Source organism: Argentina silus (assembly GCF_951799395.1).
Source record: "Argentina silus genome assembly, chromosome: 4".
NCBI classification, from domain to species: Eukaryota; Metazoa; Chordata; class Actinopteri; order Argentiniformes; family Argentinidae; genus Argentina; species Argentina silus.
The window spans coordinates 16,924,296-16,938,959 of record NC_139658.1 but is presented as its reverse complement, the minus strand read 5'-3'; the positions used below and the strand labels follow the sequence as shown (position 1 = coordinate 16,938,959).

The following is a 14,664-nucleotide window of genomic DNA, read 5'->3' as shown; positions in this document are numbered from 1 at the left end:
CACACACACACACACACACACACACACACACACACACACACACACACAGACACACACACAAGAGATATCGAAAGGCAGAAAGAGAGAGAGAGAGAGTTGACTACCAACTATCACTTGGATGGTTGGATGGGTAGTTGTGGTATCGTGAGAATATTTGGTCAGTGGACCTTCCAAAACATGCATTCTAATTGGCTACTGAGAGTTTGACAGTCTACTGGGTCCCTCCCACCGGCTGCCTGATGAGGGTGTATGTGTGTGTCTACGAGTGTGTGTGAGAGAACCAACAGTCTGAGAAGCACAGAGGCAGTCTCTAACTCTAGCCCAATGAGCTCGCAGCCCCTCGCACACGCACACACACACTCTCAGTGCCGGCTCAGGCAACGCTTCAACACTGGGACACAGAGAAGGAGCGAGTGGCGGAGAGGGAGAGTGAGACCGAGGGAGTGAGAGAGAGAGGAAGAGAGAGAGGGAGATCGGTAGTGTGTGTGTGTGAGCACCATGGCTTCAGACCCAGGGCTCGTAGCACTGTTCCTATGGACTATATCACAACAGGCACTGGGCATCACAGGAACTAACAGCAACAATGAAGGTAAGACAGGAGTGTGTGTGTGTGTGTGTGTGTGTGTGTGTGTGTGTCATTAGGAATGGTGTGAACACACAAACTTACAAATGTTCAGTCGCATAGACAGGCGTGAATTATTTGTGCCTGTTGCCTTCAGATGGGATTAATTTATCACATATGGAGCTTAGCTGAATTATGAAAGCAAGTCAGCCTGACACACACACACACACACACACACACGCACACACACACGCACACGCACGCACGCACGCACGCACGCACACACACACACACACACACACACACACACACACACACACACACACACACACACACATACACACACCCTATACTGCCCTCAAACAAACATCATCCCTGGAAAATAATGTGTCTCTGTGACATATTTTCCCCAAAAGAGGAAAACAATAACAGAAGAAAAAGTGCATGTGTTCTCCTATACAGCAATCCCGAGGCTTTAGACAAAAACCATTTTAACCTATGTGTGTGTAGTTGTGAGGGTCAGGTCTGAGGGTCAGGTTAGGGAGAAGATGATTGAGGTCAGTGAGTGATGATTGAGTCACACAAGGACAACATTTCACGATCAACTGTCTGCGTTTTTCTAGGGTCCACAGTCCTCTTTAGGAATTAACAGTCACACTTGAAAAATCCTCAGAGAACAATCAGTTGTATCGTCTGTTGAAAAGGATGCGTGATAAAACTCTGAACCATCTGGTGAAAGAGGGACCAGAGATACACAGAGAGACACCACAGACACACACACACACACACACACACACACACACACACACACACACACACACACACACACACACACACACACGTACAGTGTGCGAAGCAAGACAATACTGAACTCCTCTGAGAAGCATCATGGTTTGTTCTTGCCCTCGTTCTTGTCACTTGTTAAACTCATGTCACTCATCCTCAGTGTCCCTTGTTGCCCTTTGGAGAGTCTGTGTCTGTGTCTGTGTGTGTTTGTGTGTGTGTGGTGTGTGTGTGTGTGTGTGTGTGTGTGTGTGTGTGTGTGTGTGTGTGTGTGTCTGTCTGTCTGTCTGTCTTTATGTCCGTGTCTGTGTCTGTGTGTGCGTGTGTGTGACAGGGTCTCTGTCCTTGTCGCTGGTCCCTGTCTCCTGAGACTCAGAGCGGAGTCAGTCTTGGCGTGACTGTCAGAGCTCTCACCCCACTGGCAGAGAGAGAGAGAGAGAGAGAGAGAGAGAGAGAGAGAGAGAGAGAGAGAGAGAGAGAGAGAGAGAGAGAGAGAGAGAGAAGAGAGAGAGAAAGAGAGAGAGAGAGAGAGAGAGGGGGGAGAGTTCAGTATTTAGCACAGAGAAGAGATAAGGGAGTACAAAGAGAGAGAGTGGTAGGGATCGGGAAGAGGAGGACAGCCGTTTATCCTCCGCTTACCCCTGTAAGAAGAGGAGGAAGAGAGGGGAGAGAGAGAGGGCTCTTGAGGTCAGTCAGAACAGGTTGTAAGAACAGAGAAAAAGGGATAGAAAAGACAAGTAAGATTTTGAAGAGGAGGATTTGGGGCAGACAAGCCCCTGCTGATCTTTGGTTATCATCCCATCCTGATAATACTATCATCTACATAACTCTACAAACTAGCCATGATTAACATGATGAAGGAAACATTTGTCTCTTTTTCATCTAAACAATGACTTCATACAGTATATCAAATATCTCCCCAGTATTGGATCTCAGTAGTTCTTAAAACTATGGCATGTATAACTGTTATATGGCTATGTTTCAATACTAGAGCCTCAAGCTCCTACTTCCAGTTTCATGTAGCTGCGTATCGTGTGTAATGTGGATTGAAGTCTCACCCTTGCTGAGCACGCAATCCCATGTCCCACTCATGCTAGTGGCAGACATACGCACACATACTCAGAAATGAATGATGGATTCACACTGTGTATTGATAGTGTACATTAGGATTATCAAAGAGTCACTAATATCCAGGAAAAATATTGTTTCAGAATTTGTCCATGAAATACCTGTTGTTGACCTTCAGACGAATTACAAAATAATGCCAATATTCTGGTCTTGACTCAGATTCCTTATTTGAATGCATACATTGTGTGTCATTCTTAATAAGAGCACCTGCTCAATGACTTTTAAGTAGAGCCATATCTATTGCCTGTGAAATATCAATAAACAGTCATAATTGCTCAACATTGACTCACAAGGAATTAGTAACTACAGCATATCAGTGTTTCTCATATACTGTACTTTGAAATTATCATTCACAAGATCAAAATATGTCATAACATCACTTACTTTTCAGTGCATTTTAATGCATTTCAATGCATTTCCTAAAACAATTATAACAGGTAATTTTCTCCTCGGAATAAAATATTAACCAGACTGGATGTGACAATAATCTTCTTGCAGATGTAAAACAACAAATGACACAAAACAGACAAAATGAATGGTGCTGAATAATTTGAGTAATCCTAAACACATTTTCTGCATCTGTATTTTTTGATTGCTTATAGCTTTGTGACACGTCATGAGATAATTATGTAAATGTCAATTTTAAATAGGCAGTCATTGTAGATAATGGATCCATTTATATGCTTCCTTAGTGTATTTACATTTTAATGATATTTTCTTAGAAAAAACATAGATACAAATTACATATGAATGGTGCCTCCCTACATACTGTAAAAGGCCAATTTTGCTACTATCAAATTGCTTATTATTGTAATGCTTTACTTCAGTCATACAAATGGAAGTCATTTACTATACAATGGAATAGTTTTTAGTATTTACTTGATAATAATTGGTAAAAATTATTTCTTTGTATTTGTTTTACGAAAAATCTCCAAACAACCAAGACGTTATTCACTGTGTAACTATGTTAGTATGTATTTACTAGCAATATCACAAGTGAATTCTAGGTAGTAAGAGGACCGTGAAATAAACCATTACCTTTTTACGCAATTATGTATTTCCCGATTTTTAAGTTGAGAGGGCACAAGTTATTTTCAGAAAATTACACATTGAAGATCAAAAAGACAACATTTATTTAAAAGAGATGTCCTTAAGATAGCAGCTTCATTTTTTAAACACGTTGGTTGTCCCAGTGTCTGAATTGTGCCGCAAAATTAATTTCACTTCCTACTCCTGTTTGGCTGGAGGGCAATTACAAATATTACAAGTACATGGAAAAGAAGATAACCTTACAAATGAAAGTAAGACGGGGAAAATTAAATGTGTGGAGTAAGTTGAAAGCTCTCAGTGAAGGCAAGGAGTACTCACTCAACCGTGTACCACCTTCTGATGAGTAGTAGAACTCCAATTCTCTAATCCCTCCAACGCGCACACACACACACACACACACACACACACACACACACACACACACACACACACACACACACACACACACACAGACACACACACACACACACACACACACACACACACACACACTGTATACACACACACACTCCCAAAGACACCGTTATCTTGGGCCGAGGGAAATTGTGACAGAGCATGTCTTTCAGAGTCTATCCTACACATGCACACATGCACACACACACACACACACACACACACACACACACACACAGTACAAAGCAGTGGCCAAACAACATTGGCAGCCATTTTGTTGAGCGTTGAGCGTTTAATGCAAACATTCTTCAGTTAAAACTGGCAATCAGTGAACAGTCTGACCACCACTCATTGTCTTGATGGTATTTGTGTTTGCGTTGGTCTGGCTGGTGTTGTTGCTAGACCGACAGAGACACAGATGAAGGGACCTTGTTTTGAGACTCAACTTACTGTATATGCAAAGCTATTTGACAAAATTTTGAGAACATTTCTATTTCTATTTTAGAAAAATTGTTAAATGTTTCCTTAAGGGAGGGCTATTGAAGTGCTAATCTCAAAAATACCTAATAGCACCTTTGCTTTGTGCTGTGGTCCTACATAGTGCTGTGGTCCTACATAGTGCTCTACTATGACTTATTGTGTTGCATGTGTTTCTGAACAGAGAGACATCATAGTCTCTGTGTCTGTCAAAGCCGGTTGCGATTGTGTGTGTGTGATTCCAAATCCAAACCCTCGGGTATGCGTGCATGCGTGCGTGCGTGCGTGCGTGCGTGCGTGCGTGCGTGCGTGCGTGCGTGCGTGCGTGCGTGTGTGCGTGCGTACGTTTGTGCGGGCGTGCAGACGTCCGGGCATCCGTGCGGGCGGGCGGGCGGGCGTGTGTGTGTGTGTGCGTGCGGGCGGGCGGGCGGGCGTGCATGCGTTAATATTTTTGACGTCTCCTGACAGCCAACTTGTGTGTTTCTGTAACAGCAGACACAGAGAGTAAAATCCTGGAGCAAATCCTCTCTCCCCTCGAGAGACACGGTAATTCCACTACATGATTGTAGAATATCCCTGCTCCTCTATTTCGGTGTTAGTGAGAGAGAAAGAGAGGGGGGGTGGGGAGTGAGCGGGCCAGACAGGCATGAAGTACAGAAAAAGATAGAGAGAAAGAGAGCGATGGAGGAAACAGGACACGGAAAGGCGGAAGAGAAATGCGAGAGAGAAGAATATGAGACAGCTTCTACTGTATGATTGTAGAACCTCTCTGCTTCTCTCTCTTCCTTTGAATAACAAATACCTGCTGGTGTATCGTTGCAGTCAAATACAAACTTGACACCTGAATTCCTGTCCATGTCGCTCATGAACATCAGAGCACGATTTGTGTGTTTACAGCCCATATCAGATGTTAGAATTGGGTCCATCCTCGTCACTGACAGCACAGCTCCACATTTACTGGTGTCGTTGATTCAACCGCAGTGTGTTGCTCTCCCTCTCTCTGGTCCATGTGAAAACTAGAGAATGTTCCCTCCAGGTTTATACTAGTGGGGAACATGAAAGGGCCCATCCAGAGAACAAGGATAGAGCCTAATGAGGATACAGAATGATTATGATTGCTGTGTTCTTACACTGCAGTAGAGAGGAGGGGCTGAGAGAGAAGTAGAGAAAGGTAAGGGGAGGAGAGATAGTCTTGGGTTAAGATATATATCGTTTTGAAGGGCACCATCGGCAGTTTTGAATTGGATTGACCACCACTTTGTTTACAATGCGAAAAGCGTGATGGTGCGAATTGTAAAAGTAACTGAGACAGTTTTGCTAAGCTAAGGCCTTAGACAATTCATTCTGAGGTAAAATCATAGTAAGGTTTGAGGTTACAGCAGAACATGGACAAAATCTGTGCCTCATGTGTTGTCAACTCACCTCCTCTCAGAGTGCAGAGCAGCAAGGAAAATGGATACTGCAGAGATAACCTTATGATGCTATCTCCAAACAATTTGGTTACACACCGAGCCCTTGTTGTGAAAGCCTGAGACAAATTTCAATTTTACCCTAAAGGGACAATATACAGTGAACTTCAACTTGAACCAGTTTCTGAAGGCTCCTGCAGTGGAGGTTGGAGTTTGTATTGATCACTCTCATCTAAAGCCAATGATCAATAAGACCAGCACATAGTTACTAACATGGGGTAGAAACCCTATGGACACTTATGGAATGACAGCAAGATACTATCATTGCAATAATAACAATACAATCATATTATTGATATTGACCATACCAGGTTTAGGGGATTATAGGGATTAAACTAAATCTAAAATGTTGTGCAGGTGAAATCATTAACAGAATCACTAACAAGAAGAATATTTCCTGAGATCTTACACACTGGAGTTAGATAGATCATGAGGGTCTATCAATAAGTTATCTTTCTCTCTCCCTTTCACTGTAAACTGCCAGGTATTATGGGAAACTTTTGAATAATAGATATAGGTGAGGTAGATCAGCGATCCCGAGGTTACTGTGTAGGCCCACGTGGATATGCAGTCTATACAGTCTAGTGAGTCTGGGGCTGGTGTTGTATCGGGAGCAAGGCTAGCACAGCTCTGCTGCAATAGCAATGAAAAAGTAAATGAAGTATTTGACCTCAGAACCATTAGAATGCTTTCTTTTTCTCAGGGGTGTTCCAAAAACAACTTTGGACCGTGTCAGTTGTATTGATTATACCCTTAAGCAAAGGCTTGTCTACTATGTTCCAATTAAGGACTTTACCAGAATATCTACAGTATTGTGTAGAATTGAATTGGCCCTCACAGGTGACCCCAAATAGTATGTTTTATGTATTGCCTCCTTTTTAACTATGGGGGCGGGTTAGAGAAGGACGGAGAAAGAAAGAGAGAGCGGAGGAGGGCATGAACCTTTGCCTTCATAGTATTGTCTGCTGTGTTGTAATAACACCGGCTGCTGTCTCCTGGCCCCTGTACAACTGTCTCCCCTCAGCATCTGTCTTTATTGAGAGATCAGCCTTGTTAGTGAACTGTCGGCTGGAATATAGGAGCTAACAGATCAATACCTGCAGCTTCCAGTCCTCCAGAGCTGTGGCCTGGCTCTGACACTGCTAGGCCTGAGAAGCATGGGACTCTCCTGAGGATCTTTCTCCCATTAACTGAGTCTGCCACTGGGCCAGGCCGGCCTTCGCTGAGTTCAGCAGCACTGGGCCAGGGGTATGCTCCCTCATGCTGTTTGATTGTAGTGTGTAGCTTGTAATTTATTTCTCCGCATCACTAGCCGGTGGGGGTGTGAGATACTTCACTCTGGCCGTTTGAGAGTGAGGCGGAGGAGAAACGGTTGGAGGCGGTTATGTGACAGCTCTGTAATGGGCTGCTGTTGTGGTTGTGTTAACTCATCCCTCCTGGTGAGATCGCTATGATGTTCCCTTCATGGGGACTGATGAATGACTGGGACCGGGGTTTGGAGCCCCTTGCCTCCTCAGGTTTAAAAACACAACGGAGAGAAAGGCAGAAAGAGAAAACAGAGTGATTGGAAAAGAGAGACAGAACGTCTATAAGAATTATAGAGGGGTAGGGAGAGAGAAAGAGGGGAAAAACACAAGAGAGATATCAAGAAAAATAGAGAAAGAGAGAGATTGAGAGAAGAGAGAGAGAGGGAGACAGAGAGAGGGAGACAGAGAGAGAGAGACAGAGAGAGGGAGACAGAGAGAGGGAGACAGAGAGAGGGAGAGAGATAGTTTGTGCCTCTCAAAAGCGTCTGCTCAAGTTCCATTCTGAACGTCTTTATCAACAGTGGAGGGTAGCGTCAGCCTGATAAGTCATGGCTCTCAATTCCGCTCAATCCATTAGAGGATTTAAATGTTCATTAAGTTTAATACAAGCCTAGCGGAGGTCTAATACCTTCTGATAAACGTGGTAAACCTGGGCAACCTGCTCCAATTGCTCAGGCGACAGAGAGGGATGGCGGTAATAAGGTCAAACGGGACACACGTAACCTACCTCAAACTTTCTCTTCTGTTTGTCCACAGCACATGTCCTTATTGTGTCCTTATTGCAACAAGCGATCAAGCTAGGCGTGGTGAATGGGTATACAGATGAGACGCTGTCTGTGACTCAACCTTACTACTCAGATATGATGTAGTGATCCACAAACCCACTGTGATCCACTGTGATGGATCTCTCCCTGGGACTGTTTCCATGAGGAAATAATGCATTTTACACCCAGTAATCTGTCCATAAATCACAAGCCTAATGTGATTAAGATGGGGTGGGGGGGGGGGAGATACACACCTCTCATCAACCAAATACATCTCTGCACACACACACACACACACACACAGGCACACGCACATACACACACACGCACACACACACACACGCACACACGCACATACGCACAGACACATACACACACTCACACACACACACACACACACACACACACACACACAAACACAGGCTAGTACACACACAGGCACGCATTCAAATAAACACACAGACACACACATCTAACAAACACATCTCTGCACGATGATATTAATGCTGGCACAGGCAAACCATTACTCTTAACGGAGCTAAAGCATTTATAATGCATAACCTATACACACGCACATAGGGAAGGAGGGAGAGGGGGAAGGAGAGATGAATAAATGAAACGGAGGGAGGGAATTTTTGGGGAAAAGGTTTATAAAGTCTATTTCACACTATTGCATCAGTGCTAGGCCTCTGAGTTACCTAGTGGCCCAAATTTTCAGGGGAATTACAAACTGATGCTCCACTCGTCTGTTAGAGGACAGGATCCCTCGCTCCACTCGTCTTTTAGAGGGGGACAGGATCCCTCGCTCCTCTCGTCTTTTAGAGGACAGGATCCCTCGCTCCTCTCGTCTGTTAGAGGACAGGATCCCTCGCTCCACTCGTCTGTTAGAGGACAGGATCCCTCGCTCCACTCGTCTGTTAGAGGACAGGATCTCTCACTCCACTCGTCTTTTAGAGGGGGACAGGATCCCTCGCTCCACTCGTCTGTTAGAGGACAGGATCTCTCACTCCACTCGTCTTTTAGAGGGGGACAGGATCCCTCGCTCTACTCGTCTGTTAGAGGACAGGATCCCTCGTTCCACTCGTCTGTTAGAAGGCGACAGGATCCCTTGCTCCACTCGTCTGTTAGAGGACAGGATCCCTCGCTCCACTCGTCTGTTAGAGGACAAGATCTCTCACTCCACTCGTCTTTTAGAGGGGGACAGGATCCCTCGCTCCACTCGTCTGTTAGAGGACAGGATCCCTCGCTCTACTCGTCTGTTAGAGGACAGGATCCCTCGCTCCACTCGTCTGTTAGAGGACAGGATCCCTCGCTCTACTCGTCTGTTAGAGGACAGGATCCCTCGCTCTACTCGTCTGTTAGAGGACAGGATCCCTCGCTCTACTCGTCTGTTAGAGGACAGGATCCCTCGCTCCACTCGTCTGTTAGAGGACAGGATCCCTCGCTCCACTCGTCTGTTAGAGGACAGGATCCCTCGCTCTACTCGTCTGTTAGAGGACAGGATCCCTCGCTCTACTCGTCTGTTAGAGGACAGGATCCCTCGCTCCACTCGTCTGTTAGAGGACAGGATCCCTCGCTCTACTCGTCTGTTAGAAGGCGACAGGATCCCTCGCTCCACTCGTCTGTTAGAGGACAGGATCCCTCGCTCTACTCGTCTGTTAGAGGACAGGATCCCTCGCTCTACTCGTCTGTTAGAGGACAGGATCCCTCGCTCCACTCGTCTGTTAGAGGACAGGATCCCTCGCTCTACTCGTCTGTTAGAAGGCGACAGGATCCCTCGCTCCACTCGTCTGTTAGAGGACAGGATCCCTCGCTCTACTCGTCTGTTAGAGGACAGGATCCCTCGCTCCACTTGTCTGTTAGAGGACAGGATCCCTCGCTCCTCTCGTCTGTTAGAGGACAGGATCCCTCGCTCCTCTCGTCTGTTAGAGGACAGGATCCCTCGCTCCACTCGTCTGTTAGAGGACAGGATCCCTCGCTCCACTCGTCTGTTAGAGGACAGGATCCCTCGCTCTACTCGTCTGTTAGAAGGCGACAGGATCCCTCGCTCCACTCGTCTGTTAGAGGACAGGATCCCTCGCTCTACTCGTCTGTTAGAGGACAGGATCCCTCGCTCTACTCGTCTGTTAGAGGACAGGATCCCTCGCTCCACTCGTCTGTTAGAGGACAGGATCCCTCGCTCTACTCGTCTGTTAGAAGGCGACAGGATCCCTCGCTCCACTCATCTGTTAGAGGACAGGATCCCTCGCTCTACTCGTCTGTTAGAAGGCGACAGGATCCCTCGCTCCACTCGTCTGTTAGAGGACAGGATCCCTCGCTCTACTCGTCTGTTAGAGGACAGGATCCCTCGCTCTACTCGTCTGTTAGAGGACAGGATCCCTCGCTCCACTCGTCTGTTAGAGGACAGGATCCCTCGCTCTACTCGTCTGTTAGAAGGCGACAGGATCCCTCGCTCCACTCATCTGTTAGAGGACAGGATCCCTCGCTCTACTCGTCTGTTAGAGGACAGGATCCCTCGCTCCACTCGTCTTTTAGAAGGGGACAGGATCTCTCGTTCCACTCATCTGTTAGAGGACAGGATCTCTCACTCTTCTCATCTGTTAGTAGGGGAGAGGAAAGAGAGAGAAACTCCTCTGCCTCTCTTCTCTCTCTTTACCACTCTCTATTTCTCTCTCTCTCTCTCTCTCTCTCCCTCTCTCTCTCATTCAGTTATTTACACCCTTTCTCTCAGGGAACAGTTCAAACGCATTCAAGGCACAAATTCACTTTAGCATATATTGTGTGGAATCCAACAGTAATGCATCACAAATAAATCAAACCTTTTCAAAGTAGTTGAATGGCACCAATGCTTTGTTTGGCGGTGTTGATGATTTAGAATGACGGTTCTGTATGAGGATTCAAGAAGTTAGTCCACAACACCAGGGTTCTAAGAAGAAAACAAAGGCATTAATCTGACAGCATGTCATCACGGAGGGGATAAGAGTTTATCCTGACATACAGAGACACGCATCAGTGTTTTCCTTTTGGATTTGTTGTGTTGTACACGCCCTTGCTGTTTTATCAGTCTCTCCTAATAACGGCTAGCTAGCATCGTGGCGTGTCACAGTGTCAGCACACGGACAGCTGGTGACTGTGTGTGTGGGGGGGCTCAGTCAGCCCTGCAGCATCAGGACTTAATACTGCGTGGATGCACACACACACACACACACACACACACACACACACACACACACACACACACACACACACACACACACATCCAGGGCTGGACAAGGTACAGTGATTATCACCATGACACCTTAGACACCGGCAGAGAGCAATTATCTTATTTCATCAGTAGAAAAAAAAGATTAAATCATAAAATTATTCATGATTGAATGACTCACTGAAACAATGAAAGGATGAAAGCATGAAGGTGTGAAAGAGAGACATAGACCTTCTCAAGTCTGAACAAACCTGCCAGCAAAGTACCTTGGTATGAGACAGAGAGAAAGAATATATTTAGTTTTATTTATTGATGAAGATATACTGTGGTCTGGAGCAGTCTAAACTGTCAGGGCTAAAGTCAGAGTTGTATCGATGAAACATCACTGTCATCTTTCATCTGTTTTTCTCTCTCTTTCGCTCCCTCTCTTTTCTCTCCTACCAAGACCAGATAACCTTCCTGTGAACTCTCCAATGATAAATCAATGAGTTGGGTTATATTTTGTTAGCTTCCGTATTAGCTAGAGTCCGGGGACTCAAGCACTGTGTTCACCTGCTGCTGCCTGGATGATCTCTCAGTTGTGTGAAAACACATGCCTCCTCAAATATCTGCTGTCTGAGGTAGTTAAAGAGGCTGCCTATCTCTCCATTCTAGAATCAGAACTCCAAACGACAACAATACAATAATCACTGTATTGGAAAAGGCTTTGTTTTCAAACTAGCTATCCCCTGTTGGTTAATGATGGTGCCTGTATCTCAATAAGCCTGTCAACACAGTACAGTATGTTATGCCTTTTTAATTACTCTGCTCTCTCCTTCTGTCACTCTGTCATTACCGTTCCTCCCCCATACTCTTCTCTCATTCTCTTTCTCACTTGTCTGACTATCTCCTCTCCTCTTCTGTCTTTCTATACTCTCTCCTCTCCTCCACCATTTTTCCCTCTCCTCCCCCTCCTTTCTCCTCTCCTATCTTGTCCTACCACGTCTTCCATCTTCTCGTCTTCTCTCCTTCTACCCCATCTTATCACTATTTCTCCCTCTCGTCTTCTCTCTCTTTCTCTCTCTCTCTCTCTCTCTCTCTCTCTCTCTCTATCTCTCTCTCTCTCTCTCTCTCTCTCTCTCTCTCTCTCTCTCTCTCTTCACCTGGTCTATAAATAGCATTGCATACCTAGTCTCTTCTCTTCCAACACCTCGTTGGAGGTTTCCCTTGGGGGCCCAGGCCTCGGCGGCAGTATGCCCAGCTATACGCTCCTCTCTCTGGGGAGAGAAAGAGCCTCGCTGCCCCCTAGCATCTTCCTTCCTCTATCCTCCTGCAGCAAAGCTAATGCCATGCATCCAGAAACACACAGAGCCAGGATCTCAGTCTCTGACTCATTAGGAGCCAAGTGAAAGACTGCCTTTGGAAATGTAGTTTAGTATTTGATGACTGACAAGGAATGGGAGAAAAAATACATAATTTTAGTACGATGGAAGCCAGTCCCAACTCACTTGACTAACAACATTGTTTAACAAAGTGAAGGATCTTGCTCCAGATTCATTGTTACAGCTGTCAGTGTCAATGTCAGGGGAAATCTGAGGATGAGGGGAGAGACTGGTTTGGTTAGATACTCAATGCAGTAACATGCAGATGAGATTCCTAATGTACATGTAGACATAGATTGTCAGTGTCCGTTTCCCCTAGATGTGTAAGTGTATTGTCTAATCGAGGTCTGTGAGCAAGGCTGGAAGGCTGCTCTTGTTTATTCTGTTTACCGCTTCAGCCCTCCAGGGAATCATCCCTCGCTCAGACGACAGAGAGAAGGACAGGAGAGATGAAAAGTTGGGTATGAAAATAAGGGTTTGGGAGACATCTAAATCAGAGAGGGGTAAATAGACTCCCTATAGACTCTCTCTCCAGTTATTACTAATCCTTTTCCTTGATTTTCCTTTCTTCCCTTGCTTTCTGAGGCTTCCTCAGGGCTGCATGTGTTTCTTATTCCTGCGGAGGCAACAGCACTTCAAGGACGAAACGCTTACACCACATGGGGTAGAGAGGGGGAGGGAGATGGGAGGTTGGGGCGGGGATGTTGGGGAGAAGGCACATATGGAGGAGGGAACAGCGGGGGAGGGAAACATGAGGAAAAATGTGTGTGTGTGTGTGGGGGGGGGGGGGGTAGAGAGTGGGACAGGTAGATGGAAGGGAGAAATGGGTGACTGATCAGTGGGGGAGGGAAGTTCTCATAATTGAGTTATTAAGGGGTTAGAGAGTTGGCTATTGGATTCTGAATCGGTGAACAGACCAAACAACATTATTAACAACACTATTTTAAGAACAAAAGAAACCCCCTAGCAGCTAAACACATTGCTGAGTGTGCGTAGCTCTCTGTAGCTGGGTGTCTGCTGTGTTTGAAGCAGGAAGTGGGGCTCCTCTCTCTCATCTCTCTGGAACCTTTCATGTGCTCTGGTAAGAGCCCAGACGTGGAGGAGCGGAGGGGAAGCTTGTGAGAGGAGGGAGGTGTTGATGAGATTATTACAGAGCTGTCACTGTCTCTATCTGAGCAGGGAAGTGTGGACCATAAAGATGTGTTTATGTTTATGTGGGTCTGTGCATGGCTGTGTGGGAAAAGTTGGTGTGGTGCGTGTTTCGCTGATATATATTCACTTATATGAATACTATATATAATCATTTGTTTAAATCAGTAACATGGTAGATCAGATATTGATATCAGGAATAAAGCCATTTTACAAGAGATTTGCTGTTCAGCTATAGAATGTCTCATAATCTCATAGTACCTTATAGTATGTTTTTTTGGCAACAATACAGATAGTCAATAGTCAAAAATAGTCAATATAGACAATAACTGCTAGAATCCATTCACCTGTCAATCAGGTGTTTCTACTGTCCAAAAGTGACTTACACAAGTTGGAGGTTCTGAGAAGTGCCAGTGTTTTCCCCTGGGAAACATATGGCCATGTTCTGGAGGAAATGAGATTTTGAACGCCTTACTCTCTGGGGCTATTTTTTCTTCATGACTTTTTCTCTTTCTGTTTTAAACGCTGCATTGTTGTTGTGCTAGAGCCTCTGAGCTGCAGGCAGTGAACTCAAGTTCCGTTGCTACCGCCTATAATTCACCTATGAGGCTGGAGTCAGCCTGGTGACCAGGGCTGAGAGAGAGAGAGAGAGAGAGACTGAGCTTGCCATGGTTCCAGTCCTGAGTATGTAGCCAAGGGCGCAAAACACAAACACACACACACACACACATACACACACACACACACACACACACACACACACACACACACACACACACACACACACACACACACACACACACACACACACACATACACACAATGTGTCTTGGGACAAGAGAAACTAATGGTGGGGAAAAGTTGACCACTGCCCTGGGAAATATGTTGTACGTCTCTCAACGAGTAAAAACAACCTCTCACTCGACAGACAGCTTTTTCATTTAGCACTCTCCGAGAAATGGAGGAATGCAGGAGAGAGAGTGTGTTTCTTTTGTGTGTGTTTCTATTATGAACAG

The 14,664-nt window shown here is 45.5% G+C and overlaps 1 protein-coding gene across 1 annotated transcript in view; it reads left to right on the top strand.

Annotated features, from left to right (window-relative positions):
• Positions 1 to 498: 498 nt before the first annotated feature.
• epha8 (eph receptor A8) overlaps positions 499 to 14,664 on the top strand; it is a gene marked incomplete at both ends in the record, with an annotated part of 48,758 nt that continues 34,592 nt past the window's right edge. Inside the window, one exon of the mRNA XM_083667448.1 lies at positions 499 to 589. Within this exon, the coding sequence (XP_083523574.1) occupies positions 499 to 589 (91 nt within the window). The remainder of the gene's footprint in view (positions 590 to 14,664) is intronic.